We start from the raw sequence: 19098 nt of genomic DNA on the forward strand, positions 1-19098 counted from the left end.
ACAGATTCACTGAGCTCCATGTATATGCAAAAGCCAACTCCATCTTAAGGTATTAAGGTGTGCCCAAACGCAGGTGTATACATCCCATGTTGATTAAATAATATCAATCTGTTTGTTTTCAAAGTCTGGCACAAAGAAACAGTTATTTAAATCAGAAAACTGACTGGGGTGTATAGGAGCCTAGAGGGAGCCACTCAGCTTAGGGCCTTTCTTTTTATTATTCTGAGTCAAGCAGGGTTACTGTAAGGACACAGTTTCAGAAGCAGCTCAGTGCAGTTTCGGCTCACAGCCCTCCAACATAGAGGTGCATGGATATGAGCCATTGCCTGCCTGCCCTGCAACAAAGCCTTGGAGCCATCCTGTAGAGCACCATTCTTCCCATTTGGACCAGCAGCCAAATTTCAGATGTGTCCAGGATTTGTACAAGGGGGAAAATGTTGATTTGAATCTGTATCATGGTGGATTAGATTAATTATTGGGCTGCAATACCCGCTTTCCATTGACTGATTAACCAAAGGCGCGTTGGTTGTAAATTATGATATCACCTGATACGCCAAGCCATTGCTTGTCTTGCTTGTTAAATAGAGAAGCAGCTCCCTGGAGCTGCACTGAAACTGAGGCCAAAAATGGAGGAAAGTGGTAAGGTCTAGGCATGTTTCTAAGCCTCAGGTTTCTTGCTGTCTTAGGAGGGGACAGTCGTGCAAGGGTAACAGAAGCCACACGGCAATGTTTGTAGACCCTACTGAAGGCTGTCTGGCTGCTTACCAGCTGTCTCTCCTAGCACCAGAGGCACAGTCTCCAAAGACACAAAGAGTAGGAATGGAGCCTTACAACCCTTCGCACATTACCCCTTCTCTATTTGCAGATGGGAGACCCAAAGCTCAGAATAAAGCGGCACTCTGCTAGTGAGCGCTGAGGCATATAATCTAGTTCCCAGTCCATTACTCCCATCATCCTATGGTGCTGAGATATCTGGGACACGTGAAGAGTCTTTTTCATCAGAGAGTAAGAAGGGCTGTCAGAGCCAAGGCATAGACTTTGGGGACAGTGACTTGGTCTATTTCAGCTCCAGGTGTACAGATCGTATGATCCTAGGCAAGATGTGGAAATGTTCTCTTTCTTAGTTCAGCAGTTTATGAATTGGAAATAACAACATATTCTAGGGGTTGTTTTGATGGTAAAAGAATTTAAATATGCTTAACCTTTTGTCTCATGCTTGGCCCATATAGAACATGATATGAACACACCATCTTTATTATCTTCGGTATATCAAGAAAACAGTGGATTTACTAACAGTGGCTTTTCATGGTTTCCACTCTAGAATATTCAAAAGGACAAAAACAAAACAAAACATGCTTTTAACTCTCTTTCCAGTGAACCACAAGCATCTCACCCACACCCTGGGAAACACATACTTCTTTTTAGGGTTCCACATCCTTCTATCTCCATCTCTTCCTCCTTTATGGTTTGGTTCTCCACCTCTTCAGGACAGACATTCCCCCAAAAGGTTTACATCTACCTACTGCCTCACACACTAACCACCCCTTTCTTAAGTGTGCAACATGGACTTGGGTTGTTCCCCAATTTAAAAATCAACACAGTCAATGAGATAAGCACACAAGTATACATACATGATTTTATATATGGACATATGTAGCTAGTCTTATATAATATATGTTTGATTATGTATACATATAGAATCAAATATACTTTTAAATAAAAGTATATATGTGTGTGACTACCCTTCAGTGTCCACAAGTTCTGCATTTATAGATTGAACTGAATGCAAGTTGAGAATTGTTTGTTCATACTGAAGTGAAGCTTAGTAGTAGAGCAGTTGTCTGGCATATGCAAAGGCCAAACCCCAGGATTAGGAAAAGAGAAGGAGGAATAAGAGGTGAACAGTGGAGCAAGACTATGAAGAGGCAGAGGAGGAATGTGTCAACAGTGAGGAAAACGAGAAGGAAGGGAGAGACTATTAATCATATTGAATAAATACAGGCTCCCTTCGCGCTGTTAGTCTGTAAGCAATCTAACAGCTATTGACATAGAATTACATGTCACAAATAATCTAGTACTGATTTAAAGTATAGAGGAGAATGTATATCGGTTCTGTGAAATCACTTTGCATTTTATCTAAGGTCCTTGATGATCTGCAGATTTTGGTATATGTAGTGGCTTCTGAAACAGGATCATGGAAATGCTGACGTACAGTTGTGTCTTACAGAGATAACAGTTTACAATGAAACTTGTAAAGAAACAGACAAGCCTTACACATCTGCATTGTTTAATTCATTATGAACCTATTTTAGTGGCAGCAGGCAAACCGCAGGTTTGAAGTCAGCTCAGACTATATTGAAAGGCTGTCCATTTCTGTCCCATCCATGACACCAAATAAGAATTACATTGATCTTCAACGTGAACATTTTCAAACATATTACATTCTATAGGCAAATACTATAAATGAGGAATCTGTTGGCAGTGCTAGAGGCCCCAGAATCATATTGATTTTCACAAATATTTTTGGTCTCCATAGGTTATATAGCACTATGATGGTTCCCGCTGATGTATGTGAATACTCCATTGTAAACATACAGAACAGAACAGGCAAAATTTCAAACCATTATCAAACAAATACCATATTTTAGTCTATAAGAATACTGCATACATTGAGAGTCAAGGCGAAATTTATCTGTTTTGAAATTCTTGAGGAAGAGCTCCAGTCACACTCCATCCCTAAGAAGATCTGAACCTACCCCTCCCTAGGCAAGGCTATGACATAGATGAGAGACAAGTCAATGACTTGGTTCTGGTCCAAGAAGATCGTTGGCTCTTTAGAAAGCTTTCCTGACAGATCGTTTTGCTTCCCAAAGAGGCAATGAAGAGTTCTCTTGAGTTGTTGGTGGAGGATGTATGCTGAGAGCTGTGTGTCTGTCTGCTTATCCTTCCCTTTTGTCTCTGACCCTATGGAGGCATCTCTATGGCTTTCCCTCCTTTGATGATGTGCAATGTTGCATAACCTGGGGCACATTTGCTTGTTAGCTGCTGATGAGGGTCTTCCTTACAACTCCACGTGTTGCAAATGAAGCTCATGGAAGAGCCCAAAGAGACAGGTTTCAGTACCTTGCCAGGTGCCCTTGAACTTAGGCAAGTGGCAACAAGCACAGTGGGTAGTTTGTCTTTCTGAATCATGGTGAAAGAGCCTGATTCATGACTCTGGGGTTTTATTTTCCTGTGGAATGTATGTGATTCTGTAGGGATAGAGGAAGGAGAGAGTTAAAAAAAAAAAAAAAACAGGAGTGAATTCCTTCAAGCTAAGCCACCCATAGGGTGATAGTTTGTTCTGGGGATGCAGAGTTTTGTTTGTGGCTATATTAAAGTCGGCACTGATGGCTGAGATAGACCCACTCACAGTCTTTGGTTACCATTTGTTTAGCAGCTTTGAGAAGGGCCTCCCAATACCCAGACTGCAAATGCAGAGGACAAAGTCACCATCTGGACTTCTATTACAAAATATCTCTATTTCTCTTTCCCGCACGCTCGCTTCTCACCCTGGGGACCCTCTCCTTCTTGCCCATGCCTGTCTAGCTCCTGGTTACCACCCCTGTGTATACTGGAGCCCATTTTCATGGAAAGGGGATTTTTACAGGCACTGAGGGGGTCATCGTGCCTTAGCTTACTATAGACTCCTGTCTGTTGCCCTGATCTTGGACTTATGTACTTAAGTGACTGTCATCAACTCACTCTGTCATATTTTTTATTCTATTTTTGATTCAAGGCAACCCATAATCTCCCCCATTTAGTGTTCCCACTGGGCATTTTCTGGCTCTGTAAAGGCTCTATAGAAGGACCGGTGGGTAGGTGGTAGGACTTGGGATTACTGCCACAGAGAAGCATGACTTGCATTTGCTTGTCAGGGGTAAATATGGTGCCCTATGGGATGCATGCTAATGAAACTGTCTTTTTTTTTTCCCCCTACACAGGGCCTGGAGCAGTCATTGATGGTGTAAACTCGGCCTCTAGAGCACTGGCTTGTCTCTGGCTCTCAGGGACCTTCTTTGCCCACTTCTTCATCAAGTTTTGATAAGAAACCTTAGGTCCTCTGAGCATCGCCTGCTTCTCCATATCACAGACTTTAATCTACACTGCGGAGGGGCAAACCAGTTTGGGCTTCTTTTTGGTTATTTTTTTGTTCTTCTTGACTGTTTAGTTTTTTGGTTTGATTTCTGGGATTTTCAATTTGATTTGATTTTTCTTTTTTCGTTTGAATGGACGGGGTTGGGGGTTGGGATGGGCAGGGTTCTACCACGAGTAGGATAATCATTCATTGGTGGGCCCCCAAATGGAATATATTCCTGCTACCTTGGCCTTCCTTTTCTCTACTTCTCTTCCTACCACCATTAACACACAAACACACAAGCACACGCCCTAAAGATGGCCTAAAAAATGTCCCATGACACGCACCCTGAAGGTACAACTTGGCCCACAGTGCAGTACACAATAAGAGTTGCATCTACATTTCCTGTTTTCTTTGTCCTTTAAGTTTTCAATAAGACAGTTTAAAAAGAGCACATCCTTATCCCTATGTTTGTATCACCTATCCCATTAAGCTGCACACCTTTTCTAAGAAACTTTCTTACTACATCCTCAATGTGCACACATGTACATTCTCATAAAAATTTTACCATCTTCTCTGGCCATTCTGCTTAATCTGCATTTTTTCCACTAGCAGTAAGACTTACAGGCTTGATGAAAATATACATGTATCCAAAGCTACAAATTTAGGAGTCACGAGGGAAGTCTATCTAGGGGTAGTACTTCCCTTAAAATGCTAATGCAACTCATAAAAAAGTGATCAATAGCTAGCTAATTATATCAAGCTATCAAAGCAATCATATTATTATCCAGTTACTCAATTGATTTCTCTCTCCATCTCCTTCTACATACCTATCTTTCTTATAATCTATTTGTTCAATTTATCTAACTACTCTTTTTCTCTTCCCACTGCACTATCCATTCATCTCATTTAAATCTCTAATCATATTGTGACTGTGCCCTTATATTGTGTCTCTGCACTACCACCAAGACATTGCCACCTTCAAAATTGCCTAGCAACTTCTTATGTGAAAGCCAGTAATGTCACGGGCTAACTACCCAGAAGAACAATTTCCTATACCATGGATCCTTGGGAATGCACTAACCCATCCACCCAAATTAGGCCTTGTGAACAGATGGACCAAAGTAGCAATCTATGGATCAGTCACTCATGATTTTCCGAGAGACTGTTCCCTTAGCCACCTTCTCAGGAGGCAGGTCAGCCCCGAAGAAGCCTTGATTATGCTGAATTTCTCCTTTAACAGCTGGAAAATTAAGGTACCAACCCTGTGCTTCTCTCAGCCTTTCAAGAAAAGTACATGTCAGGAACTTGGAGAAACTTCTTCATGGCTGGCTTTTATTAGCAGAAAGAACCTGACCAAAAAAAAACCAAAAAAACAAAAAAAAAACAAAACAACAACAACAACAACAACAAAAAAAACCAAACCCATATATCTATCCCTTCGATTTAAAGACAGCAGTCCATCAGCTGAAGTGTGATAACTAGAGCCCAGCATCTCCCTTCTGCTCCAGTTTTGATTTGAATTGTTTGAAAATTATCCAGCAAAGGGCTGATGGAGGCCAATTATGTGGCGTGTGTGTTGACAACTGTGGTATTTGTTTCAGAAAGCTCTTCTGAGCTGAGGGCACTTGAGCTACTGACTTAATTTCCAAGCACTTGATTAACACAACATGGCAAACAGAGGGGGAAGTGGAAGTAATACTGTTTTCCTAGGCTGTTTCTCTAGAGGTTTCCAGGATAAAAGTTCCCAAATTCCTAGGTTCAAAGTAGGCCTCATGTACAAAGATTGGATTCCACCTCTCAGCATTCTCTTGAGCAAAGAAGAACCCAGCCAACAAGGGAGACTGAAGTTCAAAGGAACATCATTAAAGGTCACAAGAGGCTCTCTGGAGAGAATGTCTTACTGTGAAATTGAGAAAGAGCACCAGCAGTGACTTTCTTAAAGACATGTCTTGCCTCCCTCAGGGACCCTTTTAAGGTCCACCCCTAAAAAGTAAATGACTGCGGGCTCCTTTAGAGTTCATTTCCCTTAGAGCTTAACCACTTGTTGCAGTATAACTGCCCACTCTATGGCACTATGGCCCCACAAATACAATACCCACAGTAGGAGCATATATACCTGTGTATAGATATTCACATATATACAAATGCAGGCTCCCTTGGCATACAAAAGCTCGGCACTGTCATAAGAGATAGAGCTGGGGTGAGCAAAATTAATACTCTTCTTGCCAGCTGTAAACAGACATCTGCATTTCCCAGCGAGCTGCCAAGAACGAGACTCTGGGAGCATAAATGATGTGCCAAAAGCAGTCTATTTATTCCAACTTCCAGAAGCAATCAGGAGCAGGCACGAAGTCAGAATTACAGGTCGGATATATGAATTTCAGATCTGTCACCATGCTCAGCACCTGGGATTGGGTTGGTGTCAAGCATTGTATGAGACATAAACATGGCATTTGCGTTTTCTACTAATACTACAGTCATTGCTTTGGAGAAAAGGAAATGTGGATGCCATGGAAACTGAAAAGTGTTGGGTGATGTGCTGCTCGAAATGGACAAGCCCAAATTGCTCTTCACCACCTTGGGCAAGCAGATCATCAGAAGCCCAATTGAGTATGGACTCAGGGTCATCATGCCTCTCTGCCGTGCCTACTTTCACTGGAAACTAGAAGTTTCTCTGGTGGTTACTTATTCCACCCAAACTTCAGAAGGAAACACATGTTCCAGACAATCCTCCTCTGTCTGGGAAAAATAAAGCCCAGTAGAAATGACGTAAGGTAACTGGGCACCAGATATGAAAGTGACTTCCTTACAGTAAACATGCCCCAGCTCTTGTTATTTAAGTGACTTTGGTGAGGATGCCTCCATGTGATGGGGCCTGATTCCCCACACTCGGAAGCAAATACAACAGCAATTGCTTACTAAAAACAACATACACACTTACACCAGCCCGGAAGCAAATACAACAGCAATTGCTTACTAAAAACAACATACACACTTACACCAGCCTTTCCAACTCTACACAAAGAGAGTGGATGGATCAGGCCCACTAGACAGTTTTATTTAGCTTGCCAAGAGTGAGCATGAGGAAGGTATAAGGTTAGGAAAAAAAGAATCACATTACTCTATGTAGCTGGTAGAACATTGTGGGTTTTCTAAGTGAAAACCAAATACAGTTCATCAAGAGATTAGGTAAAAGGAAGTCAGCAAAAATAGACATTCTAAAACTTCTCCCCTTCCCAAAACAATGCTAATTTGTTCTTCCACCAAAGTAATGCCAATGAAAGTGCCAGTGTTATGCCTCTGGCAAAGCCTGGTTTTTGAGTAGTTTAATGTCAAGTGCCTGATACAGTCATCTGCAAGTTTAATCAAGGGTGTTTGGATTTTCTTTTTTGTTCTCATTGGGAAGGTTGGAGATGTAGGGATTACTTGTCCAAACATACACAGCTCTTACACAGAGAGCTAGGTACATGGCTCTTCTGCAGTGGGCTATGCTATGTTCAACAGACAGAAATGGACATCTGTATGTCTCCAAGATGGCTCACGCCTGTCCTTACACTGCTTTGTGCTGTTGTTCACAGGTTGGGAAGTTAGTTTTTAAAGTATGGATTGCTAGGATCCTCATAACTGAGGGTGCGTTTTAACAATCTCTTTTTATATCCACCTGGTCAAGTTGTCCTCAGCAAGAAGAAATAGCAAATCTACCCACAATAAGAAAAATGTCAATAGAGCAGACCGCCCCCCCCAAGTGGACACTTGGTCCTATAGAATTTATCACAGCCACTGGATGAGGAATGGTTGGAAATTGCATACTAATGTTTTGACTGATGCTTCCAGGGTCAAAGAACACATGTTCTTAGTAGCCTGTATGGCTATTACCAGCCCCATAAGAAATGGTGGGGAAGAATAGTGAAGAATATGAAGAAGTGAAGGAGTTATCTGCCCCCAATTTGATGCTGAGTTTTCACCAGGATTGAAAAAACAAATGGTTTGACAATACCCAGAATACCCCTTTCCTCTCCAGAGCTATTCTTGTTGGAATTAGAGGAAGCAACATAATTCTTACTTTTATTTTTTTCAGGGCAAAATGTATTTTTCTCCAACAGCAAGAATATTTGGGTTTTCTTTGGCACAAGCCTCATTTCTAGAAATCCTCATGTCCGATTGCTTCCCCCTTATTATCCAAAGCTTCGCTCTCTCTTTCTTTCAAGACAAATACGTTTAAGTAGCTGCAGTCGCACCTCACAGGTGTTCAGAGAGAAGGGCGACACTGTACCGGATGCCCTATGACTAGAACTTCTAATGACCACACAGAAAGCAAACAAATAAAAAACGCCAGGCTCATTTCCCTCATTTCTTACTTAACAGAAGAGAAGTAAATGAAAGGAAGAAGAAATAGATTTGGTAATTAAAAATGTGGCAAGACGATAAAGCAGAACCGGTGTGATTTAGCCTTCAGGTGCAGAAATATGGAGTCCAAAAGAACGTGGAGTGGACTTCATTAGATGCAATTGTCTTCATAGTGAAAGTAGCCAGCTAAACCCAATCTCCGGCATTTTGGAAGAGACTTCCCGCACCCCCTCCTGTGAGTGCTGCCCTTTTCAGGCATATGGTTGTTCCACACCACTAGGTGGAGAAAGAAGGATTGAGAGCTTCCCACCGTCCTGGTGGGGCTCCATCCTACGTTATTTGGCAGAGTATAAGAATCTCAATAATAACAATGGTAAGTATTACTAGCTGCCCTTGTGTTAGTGAAGAGGAACATTTTTAATCATTCAGAAATTTTCGTGACATGTAAAGTGCAATTGTGAGGAATGTGTGGGTGTACGAAAATGTATCTGTCAAGTTCAGAGTCCTCTAGATTAAAAAGAAAACTTATATGATTATCAATGGTGCCGTTAATAGATGTGTTGGACAATGGGTGTACCCCATTTTTGCAATTATTCTCAAAACAAATCTATGTTCAGATGCTTTAAAATTTTATCACATGATACAAAAATATAACTTTGTCAGCCTTTAAAAGTTCTTTCTTTCTTTTACTTATTTTTTTTCCTTCAAAAATCAATGAAGACTTGATTTCTGTCACTCATTGTATTGAGGGTGAATATACTACCTGAATTTTGTGCATGTTACATTGTAGTTGTAACCTTTTCTAATTCAGGATGAATACAAGATGGTTGTGATTGTGCAGTGTATCAATAAAGTTTGAAGAAATTTGTAACTTTTAGGGGACTCTTCATTAGGATGTCCCTTAGAAATCCAGCAATGGGAAAAAAAGAAGCAGTTATGTGTTTTAGACTTTGGGAAGTCAACATGTTCAGAAATGTGAGTAGGGCCCCCATCTTTCTCCTTCTCCCTTTCTCTTCTCTCTTACACACACACACACACACACACACACACACACACACACACGCACACATGTACACACACACACACACAGAGGACTCTATTCACTTGTATGACTAGCAAATATTTATACTATTTACAAACAACTAAACATTCAGTTCAAACCCCAAATCTCAATTATTTGTTGACACTGGATAAATTGAAATCAGAAGATCTATAAAAGAATGCCTAGGTTCCTCCCAGTTCACTGTATTCCTTACAGCTCCTGCTGTTTCCTTCTACTGAAGAATGCATCTTTTGGAAAGGACATTATTGATAATGTGTACTTGTTCTTAAATGGACGTACCATTGGATTAATTATCATTCACAGCCTGAATAGCCATACAAAGAAGTACAATAAATGGTGACTATGCTCTGTTTTCCATGTTGCCATTTTTAAACACCATTTCTTTCCTACCAAATCCCAGCTTCTCCTCCATTACCACATTGCTTTTATGAAGGAATGCATAATAAATTTTTTAAAAAATCATCTGTTCTCAACAAGCTGTCTTTCAACGAATCCTTTCCATTAGGTATGTTGTCTTGGACAGCATCCAGTACTCACACACCTTCCCGTTGCTTCTTCTCAATGTTCTGATGTGTTTGTTTTCTTTTGTTTTGGGGGGTTTTGTTTGTTTGTTTGTTTTGGCTTTCAGTAATTGGATCTCGCTAGGCTTATCACAGATAAAGCTGATGCACATGGGCCATGATGACCTGAGAGTTCAGTAGAGCATGGGTAAAGACTCTTTAACTCATGTCTTCACAAGGAGCTTTTCTGCAAAAATCCTGGAGCTAACCTTTGGACCCTGGTATTCTTGTTGGTTAACACAAGCTTCTATGACTCAGTATCCCCTGAGGAAAAAAAAGGAACAGATACCTTGCTACGTAAGCTATGTGTCTGTCTGTACTTTAGTCAAAACAGCAAGCATACACTTGGCACTGGTAACTGAGTTTCTATTCTCTGTGTTCAGTGTGAGGGTATGGCATACCTCTCCCCCGCCCCCCGGTTCAGACCTTCACTTCTCTCCTTATTTTTCCTTCTTCCATTTTTATCCTTTCTTCTCTTCTGCACCAGGTCCTCTCCTCCTCCTGTTTACACCACAACAACTTCCCATCTGCCTGCTCTTTTCCTGGTAGAGGTATTTATCAGTCTTTCAGTCCATCCAGCCACTCCGCCGTCAGACATCAGCGTACCAAGTTCGTGCTTCCGTCAGCAACCCACTCTCATAGACATTCACATATTATTTCCCCATTTATACAACCCTCATTCTCTCTATACAATCATGTGCCTCCCTAATGTGACTGTGTTCTCGGTCTATTTATTTAAGCCATCTATCCATTTCTTACCTGTCAATCCATCCGCTGAGTATCCTCCAGCTAGCCTTTGGCAGAAATACCTATTTCCCAGCCCACTTCAAGGTAATGAAAATCTTGGCTGTTATCTCTCTATTCCACAAGGGAGGCTTTATCTAGTTATTCTGAAACACAGTTGCTAAACGATTGGATGCATTTTTGTTATCTTCACCCCAAACACACCCTATTAAAAACATATACCTACAGAAGTGCTTTGGGAGACGTGTAAGGGCATACCTGTTCCTATCGAGATGTGTCACATTGCAAGGGAGATGGAGAATTAGAAGTGAAAACACTCAGACGAGGCTTACTGTCTTGCCTTTTTATATCTATGGTTAATTGTCGTTACTGCTACTTGTTAATTTGTGTTTATTTTGGGGCAAGTTCTCCTCATGTAGGCCTTATACTGACAATATTCTTTTCTCTGTGCTAGGATTTCAAATGTGCACCACCATGTGCAACCTGATGCTTAGCTTTCTAACACAACAATTTCAGTTGTTCAGTGGATACAGCTAATCACTGAAATAACAGACAGGAGAATCCTGACTGGTGATGGCCCCTTCTTTCCACATCCTTTTATTTACAGCTTAGTAAACTCATCATCTTCATGAATGGTAAGGGTGGCACTCAGTGGCACCAAGCCCTTTGATCAGCTCTAGAACCTAAAGCCCCGACACCGAAGTGATAGTTCCACGGCCTCCTTGTACTCTTCAGGTCTTGAGGGCTCTCTTCTTCCTTACAGGCAGTCCATTTATGCATTTATTCAACATGCTTGCACCATCTGCAGAGAAATTCCCTGCAAGGAGTTCACATTTAAGATAAAAAAGAACTGTATAAAAAGGAACAATTACAGAAAAATATTGCAAGTATTATGATAGAGAGTTGAGAAAATGGTTGTAGGCTACAGAACAAATATTGGAAGATAATTAGAAGGCTCCCTTATTTTTCCCTATTGATCCCCCAGGGACAAGAAACTGGATGTAAACAGCTAAGATAGGCAGTGGACATAGCTCATAGATATTATTAATACAAAATAAGCAGGTTAACAGAACTACAGCACATTCATTGTTCAAGAAGCCTGTGATGGAATAAATAAATATTTGTTAAGGGAACAAGTACCATAAAAAGCATTAAAACTCTAAACAGCCAAAGGGCCATCCTGTGCAGTTGGAGATAAAGCTGACTCAAGACCTCCTGGAGGGGAAGAACTAAACATCCACAGTGTCAAATCTGGCTGGATCTAAAGTTCAGTCTTCATTCAGAGGCTGAACTTAAGTATTAAGTATTTAGTATTAAGTACACCGTCCCTCCTGCACCAGGGAGTTTTATGAACCTTGATGATAGTAAAGAGAGTCAGTGGTGATTGGGAACTGGGAGCAGGCAACAATGGAGCCCATTGACAGATGCTAAGGGTGGCCTTACTGAGTAGGTACTGGAACTGGACTCTTAAGAAGATGAGATGCCTTAACTGCTGTGTCTTGGGATGATATACCAGGCTTATTTGCATTTAAGTATTTGAAAGCATCTCTTCTTTCAAAAACAAGAGTGGATACAGTATTTACTTCTCCATTAACTATCTCCGGTGAGACATTTTCTTTCATTTATTTATCGTCCCCAAACTGGGTATTTTCTTTAGAAATATGGCATGATACAACTAGGGAAATATCTTTTTTAAAATTACAACCTTACAAATTGCCTTGGACCAATTTCCACCTTCTTTTAACTTCCTTCTCATTCTGACAACATAGTGGCTATAATAGCCACCTTACAAGACTGCCTGTTAGAAGTATTAGCTTATTAGATGTGAATAGATAAAACTGTGGTATAAGACCTAGTGAGAAACAGTTTATTGCAAAGTAAACATTGGTTTTATTCTCCTATTTTTTCCCTTAGACCCTCAATGTCCTCCTTTTTCCAGAGCTTCTGAAAGAGATCATTCTAGCTTCTTTAGAAAAGTGAAAACATGCTTTCTGAGTCATTCTCCTATTGAAATGTAAAACACAGACACACATTTCTGAGCCTTGGATTATTTAAGTGAAAAGCTTCAAAAATCCATTGATAAAGGTTTTTGGTAGATCTTGACTTTCTAGCTCAGCCCCAAAGGCATGGAGAGAACAAACTAATAGGCAAACTATTTTCAAGAAAAGTTCAACCCAGAATTAAAAGCACAGGATAGAATACAGTTTTCTAGCAGTCACCAGGTTCAAGATTCCATTCCCAACATTAAAAGTAGTTCAAGCCATCATTTCAGCCATTGCTCAACACCAGAAGCATATTTAACCCAGACTGAGGGATTTCAGGTACACTTCCAGAGGAATAGATGTGGAACTGAGTCTTCAAGGCACAGAGGAATGTATAGATGTATAGAATGTAGGAATGTATAGAATGCCATAGATCCTGTAAATGTCGGAGAAACACAAGAAGGCTAATAAACTCAACATAGGAACATGGACTACTTTAAGGAACACAATTGAAGAATACAGACAGGAGCAGCAAGAAGCAGGTATGTCCAAACTTTACCCACCGTAACAAGTTTTCATCTGCAATGTGCACACTTGAGAACCACACAATCAAGTGACAAAAGAAACACACATACACACACACACACACACACACACACACACACACAATGTTTTGATTTGTGTTGGACCACACTCATAACTACATAACTATACCTGGAATATATACAGCTTACAGGAGACAGGTTGGACACTCTTGACAGACAATTAGAAATTTTGCAGCAAGTGATCACATGTTGGAATTTGCCCTAAAAGAAACAAGGGAGTAGGAAGATTTACTCAGAAGAGGAAAGGGATTGGGTTTGCAATTGAGAAAGACCCTCAGGCAGCAGGATAAAAATGGGGAGAGGGAACCCTGTAGAGAATAATCCAAGTGAGGAGGAGTGAGGAGTAAGAAGCAAAAAGCAACTTGGAGTGTTGGCAGAGGCACGGGCACACTGTAAGACCTAGAATACGCATGCACAATACTCTTTATGTTTTCAGCTTAGCCAACTGGGTAGAAGATGGGTGATTCTGAAAGCGTAAGAAGATGATGATATCTGATGCATTTTGGGGCATATTCAGTTTTAAGTACCATCCATGGAACCTCCAGGTGGAGATGTTTAAGTGCTATCAGCATTTTCCTGAGTCATCCAATCATATCTGCATGGTCCACAAGGGATGCCTGATTTCTTTTCTCTGCCACCCTCCCTAATTCCAAAGGAACTTTAGCTCCTTAGATCATCCATCTGCAAGTCGTTTCTTATCCTCCATTTCCTCTTTCTCTTGATTTTTGTCTGGAGGAGGTGCTGTTTTTATTGCTTGCTGGGGTGGAAGGTAGAGAGCAGTTCCCTGATTAGGCAGTCAGGAAGGAACAGATGATTTCAGCAGGAAAGGGGGATTGGTATAGCTCCCTTACCATCCTCATAGTTTGTGACTCTTCCCATGTCTAACATAAAAGGTCAAGCCATTGTGCACTGGGTAACGTAACATGAGAATAATTGAACATAAAGAAGCTCCCTGCACACTACAGTAGCACAAGGATTCTTTGTATTTTTATCATACAGTCTGAGGTTCCTTTGCTTGCAAATCGAGGAGAGATTTTATGCTTTCATACCTTATCAAAGAACCTACCAAGAAGAATGTATTTCCTTTGAACAATTTAAGAATTCATGAGAAACCTCCCTGAAGCCAGCTAGAGAGGGACATCACTGAAGCTTGACATCGTGGTGTTTAGCTGCATCTAGAGGACTTGTGTTTTCTGGCTCTTCAAAGTCATAAGACCTTGAGCTGGTGTGTATATACTTCAGGAGGCAAGGCCTTCCGAATGAGGAAAAATATGAGTTTAGTCCCTGATTCTGCTAAACAATACCTGTATGCATAAGGGCTTAAAGCATCATACCCTACATGCTCAGTTTACTCCTCCTTTAGTACAGCTAGTAACTACCTACTCCAGCATTGCTATCTGGTACCTAAGAGGAAGTGTGTTACAAAAATCCCTGCACAGCTCTTTGCCTATAGTTACACACACAGCATGTGTAGCAGCTTTCCCTGTCCTGTCTTACCACTCTTCCTAAGCACCTCAACTTCTTGAAGGCTTAATGTAGATGGTTGCCTCTTTTAAAGGATCAATTTCTTAGCCCTGTGGTTGGAGGCATTGCTGCTGGAGATGGCTAGGAAAGACTCAGGGACACAAAGGAGAAAGAAACCTTTAAGGAGTGTGTCCACTTTTTGTTGTTATCAGAGAAAGAAGAATTTCTACTCAGGTAAGAGCACACAGTCAGGGAATGAATTTGGGTTTCTTGGAAGAGATCCAATCTGTGGGACATGGGATATCACATGACAGGAAATCTTCAAGGTGAATCGAGGCAGAGAAAGGTTAGGAATCACAAACATAGGTAGTATTGTTTTAGAAAGAAGGCTTATTCTTCCTTTTCTTCATTTCTTACAGAGAATTTGTTGAGTGATACCTCATGGTATCAGATATAGAGCATCCAATTGTGCAAAGCATATGCTTGGGGGAGATGCCATTATAACGAAGCAAAGGATAGTTAGAATTTGCCTACCTTATGGTCACAGGAAATAAATCGTGTCCGTCCCCATGCTCAGCCTCTGTTCAACACTATCCGCTCTCCATGGTCCTTCCCCAACGCCTTGGAGAACTCATTTAACATATGCAAGGAAACCACAAGGCATTGGGATGTGCAGTGCCTAGGCCCTGCAAGAATTTGGATCCTGTCAAGACAGCTTGCCCCTCAGGACCAAAGCAGGCTCAGATCTGTCCCCCAGTCTATGTCTTTTGTTCATAGTCTTGTTCTGTACATCTTACATTGGCGAGGACAGTTGCTCTGGCTACAAGACCAAGTCACTTCATTTTCTGTCTCTTTGTCACTAAAGCTTTCAAGAAAATCAGCTTATTAGGTTAACAATCACTACATGGTTGGGTCAGCTATAGCAGTAAAGGGACTCTTGGAGTGCCTTGGAGACAAAGGCTCTGATTCTCTTATTGACACAACCATAGTCTTGATCTCCCTGCAATATCAGTATGGACGACTTTACCCATCATTTCTCTCTGTCTTATATTTTCCACCTTGTGTGAAGGTGGTTCCAGTACCCAAGTCAGTCTGCTCCTTTGAATAGGTTGCTTTTGATGTCAATTCCTGGCTGAGTTACTCAGATTTCCCTCTTGTCCCTGCCTCGCTCTTCCTGCATTGATCTCAGTTCTGTGGGCAGCCTCACACTCTTCCACCTGTTCCTAATTCTCACCTTAAGAAAACTCAAAGTGCTGAGGAGGAGTGTAAGACAGGAAGTAGAAGTTTCTGTGGGGGTGAGGAATATTTTCTTGTGAATATACATGGTTTGGTTGCCAAGCACTTAAATCCCCCGGTGGATATCACATCCCCAAGCACCCATGCCCACCATGTGTGCAGAGAAGAAACTAGCAGAGAGAGAAGACAGTGTGCAGAAAGCTGCTAACTTTTATGGATATGCTAAAACCACAATGGGGCTGGGCGCCTTTGTAAATGTTAACTCACATAATGTTAAAAACAGGCACAGACCCACGGATTATCTTCACTGAAGTACAGTTTACTGCTGACTGACAAAGCTGGAAATTTAAGACAAACCCATCCCATTTAAAGCTGACATTCTTTCAGGTTCATCAGCAAACTTGTCCCAGATTCAGGGCTGACCTTATATACCCAAACACACTGAGCTCCCCTTACTAAAAATAAGAACTGCTCACTTAAGCATCATGCAAGTCTGCCTTTTTGTCAGAGTCCATAAGGAGATCAGGTATTTCCATCTACTTAAAGAAAATAGCTCTAAGTTCCTAGACAATCTCCTGACTCCAAGGCCATGAATAGAAAAGAGCCATGCTCTTTACAAGGGCTTTGCCCATTCCCCATGGAGAAATAAGCTGACAGCATTGGCTCATGAGCCTCAGTCTAGACTGGGTGAACCCAGTCATTCATTCAGAAGAGAGTCTGAAAACTCATCAAATACTAAGAAAAGAGTGAATTAATCTCAGGCTCTACATATACCATCAAAGATTTTTATGAATAAGAAGAAATACCTTTTTATTCTAGTTTGGGAAAAAAAGAGGTCAGTAAAAGTCATATTCTATGGATTTGTACTTGGAATATGAAACATTAACTCAGTCTAATTTTCCATTTAAGAAAATGTGAACCATCAATTTCTTAAGATTATTACTTTAATGTAAATCTGTCAGGATAAAATAACAGGCACCTATCCATCTAACTATCTTGTATCTACATTGGGCACTTTTCTCATTTCTGTGAACAAATATTAGATATGACAGCTTAAGGAGAGGCATTTTTTCATTATGGCTGTTGCATTCAGGAGATTTGGCCAATTGTTATTTGGCTCTGTGACAATTAAGATAGAAAAGACCATGGCAATGGGAGGACACAGCAAAGGAACTTCTCTTTTTGGTGGACAGGAAGCAGGAAAAGGGATGCTTATGTGTAGAGGCCAGGGAAAGATATTGGCCCCAGAGATATGCCTCAGTCTATATCCTTCAACCAGCCCTGTCCGCTACCTTTCATACCTCCAAATGGTGCCATCAGAGATCGACCTAGAGAAAGATTAGTCCACTCACTTAGTCAGAGTTCTTAGGACCCAAGGAGCATGAGAGACACCCGCATGGGTTCACATAGAAGTATCTTCAGTAATTTCCTAGATGTTCCTCAACCCTATCGTGCTGAGAAGCAAGGACCTCACCCTGTGTGTCTGTCTCCCAATCTGACTGCCATTAACCATCTGTACATCATATATCTTCTTGAATATGAGCCTCTGTCACTCTCTAATATACTGCACTCAGGACAATGGGCAGTTTCTATGGTTTCTGCTTTCCCAACATGCACAGCAGTGCCCGGCACTTAAGTGGCCTTCCTGTCTATTGAGTGAAGGCTCGGCTTTTAAGGTGAAGAGAAGCAAAGGAAAATGTCCCTTTGAGTAGAGCCATTATAGAAAGAGGTTGAAAGGATCATGTGGCCACAAAAGGTCCTGAGAGCAGAGCATCAGAAGTACTTGGCTACTTCCTTGTCTGAGTGGATATTGGCCTGAAAGGAACAGGCGCTGTCTTAATCACATTCTTCTTTATCTAGCCCAACAGCACTAATCTTATGTTATTATAATAACATCTCATATTTTCAGATGTTTGGGTGTGACAATTTAAGTTAGATGAAGCATCTATATCACAGCAGTCAATGGCTTGATCTCCTTCTGATGCTAGCTGAAGGTGGATGGGAGTTGAAGACAAGCATCCCAGGTTCTGGGTTTATTTCTCCTCACCTTCCTTTCTTCTCCTCATCACCTCCTCATGTCATGTCAGAACTACATGACTCTTGCACTTCCCTTCTGCTCTGCAAAAGGCAAAGTTCGATTTCCTCAGCACATTTTTTTTCCTGAGCCATAAATCCACCTCCTAACTTTCCCAAAGTGACCGACATGTCAAGCCTCTTCATTACTCCCAAAGACTGAAAGAACTTAAAAGGCAAAACATTCCTTTCCCAAGAAATACCACAGTTCAAAGCTAAAAGGGCTAGTTCAGTGAGGAGTGAATGACACCTAGGGTTCTAGACCAGTCGATGCCCAGTGTCCAAAGCATTCTATTGAGAGCATCTGCTATGTGTTGCCACTGTAACAAATCCTATAAAAATCTCATTGACACAAGATGTGGTCCTGACTTCAGTCATGTAAGAGAAGAGTGAGAAAAACACGAATACACACACACACACACACACACACACACACACACACACACACAGCACACACAGCACACAGCACACACAGCACACACACACACACACACACACACACACACACACACACAGAGCACACTGGATCGGGGGAGACAGAGACAGAGAAAATTAAAGTGTGAAATGGGGACTGTGTTTTTTAGAGATCATCTCCCACTGGGCAAATGTTAGTAGGTGACTAAATCACGAAGAATATTCTATAAGCACACATTATCTTACTTTCCTAAACGTGTTTCCATCCAGTAACTTAGAAGGGTTATCTGAGGGAGTGACTCCAAAGATCTATATCCTTAGTTCAGGAAATTCATAGTCCCCCACAGATGCTCCTAGATAATAAAAGGTATACAAGAAAGGGGTGGTGCAGACACCCACTTGGGTGAGAGCCCTGGCTGCTTTGCTCTGCTTCTGGCCACATCAGTAAACAGTACCGCAGCAATCAATTTGGCTTTTCTGATGCAGACAA

General features: G+C 41.3%; 1 protein-coding gene and 1 long non-coding RNA gene across 5 annotated transcripts in view; one reads left to right on the top strand and one right to left on the bottom strand.

The window, feature by feature from the left end:
- Positions 1–9344, top strand: part of Opcml (opioid binding protein/cell adhesion molecule-like) — a 1124064-nt gene extending 1114720 nt beyond the window's left edge. For all 3 annotated transcript variants that reach the window (NM_001440069.1, NM_001440070.1, NM_053848.3), the window contains 1 exon segment: positions 3984–9344. In NM_001440069.1, coding sequence (NP_001426998.1) covers positions 3984–4084 — 101 coding nt within the window. In that variant the 3' untranslated portion in view covers positions 4085–9344.
- Positions 1–19098, bottom strand: part of LOC148004005 (uncharacterized) — a 46955-nt gene that overhangs the window by 10655 nt on the left and 17202 nt on the right. The window contains exon 2 of one of the 2 annotated variants that reach the window (XR_015627089.1): positions 1203–1317. The exons of the other annotated variant lie outside the window; for it this stretch is intronic. This is a non-coding gene — a long non-coding RNA (uncharacterized LOC148004005). The remainder of the gene's footprint in view (positions 1–1202; positions 1318–19098) is intronic. 2 annotated transcript variants of the gene reach the window in all.

The sequence above is a fragment of the Rattus norvegicus genome, chromosome 8, assembly GCF_021556685.1.
Source record: "Rattus norvegicus strain SHRSP/BbbUtx chromosome 8, alternate assembly SHRSP_T2T, whole genome shotgun sequence".
In the NCBI taxonomy this organism is placed as follows: Eukaryota; Metazoa; Chordata; class Mammalia; order Rodentia; family Muridae; genus Rattus; species Rattus norvegicus.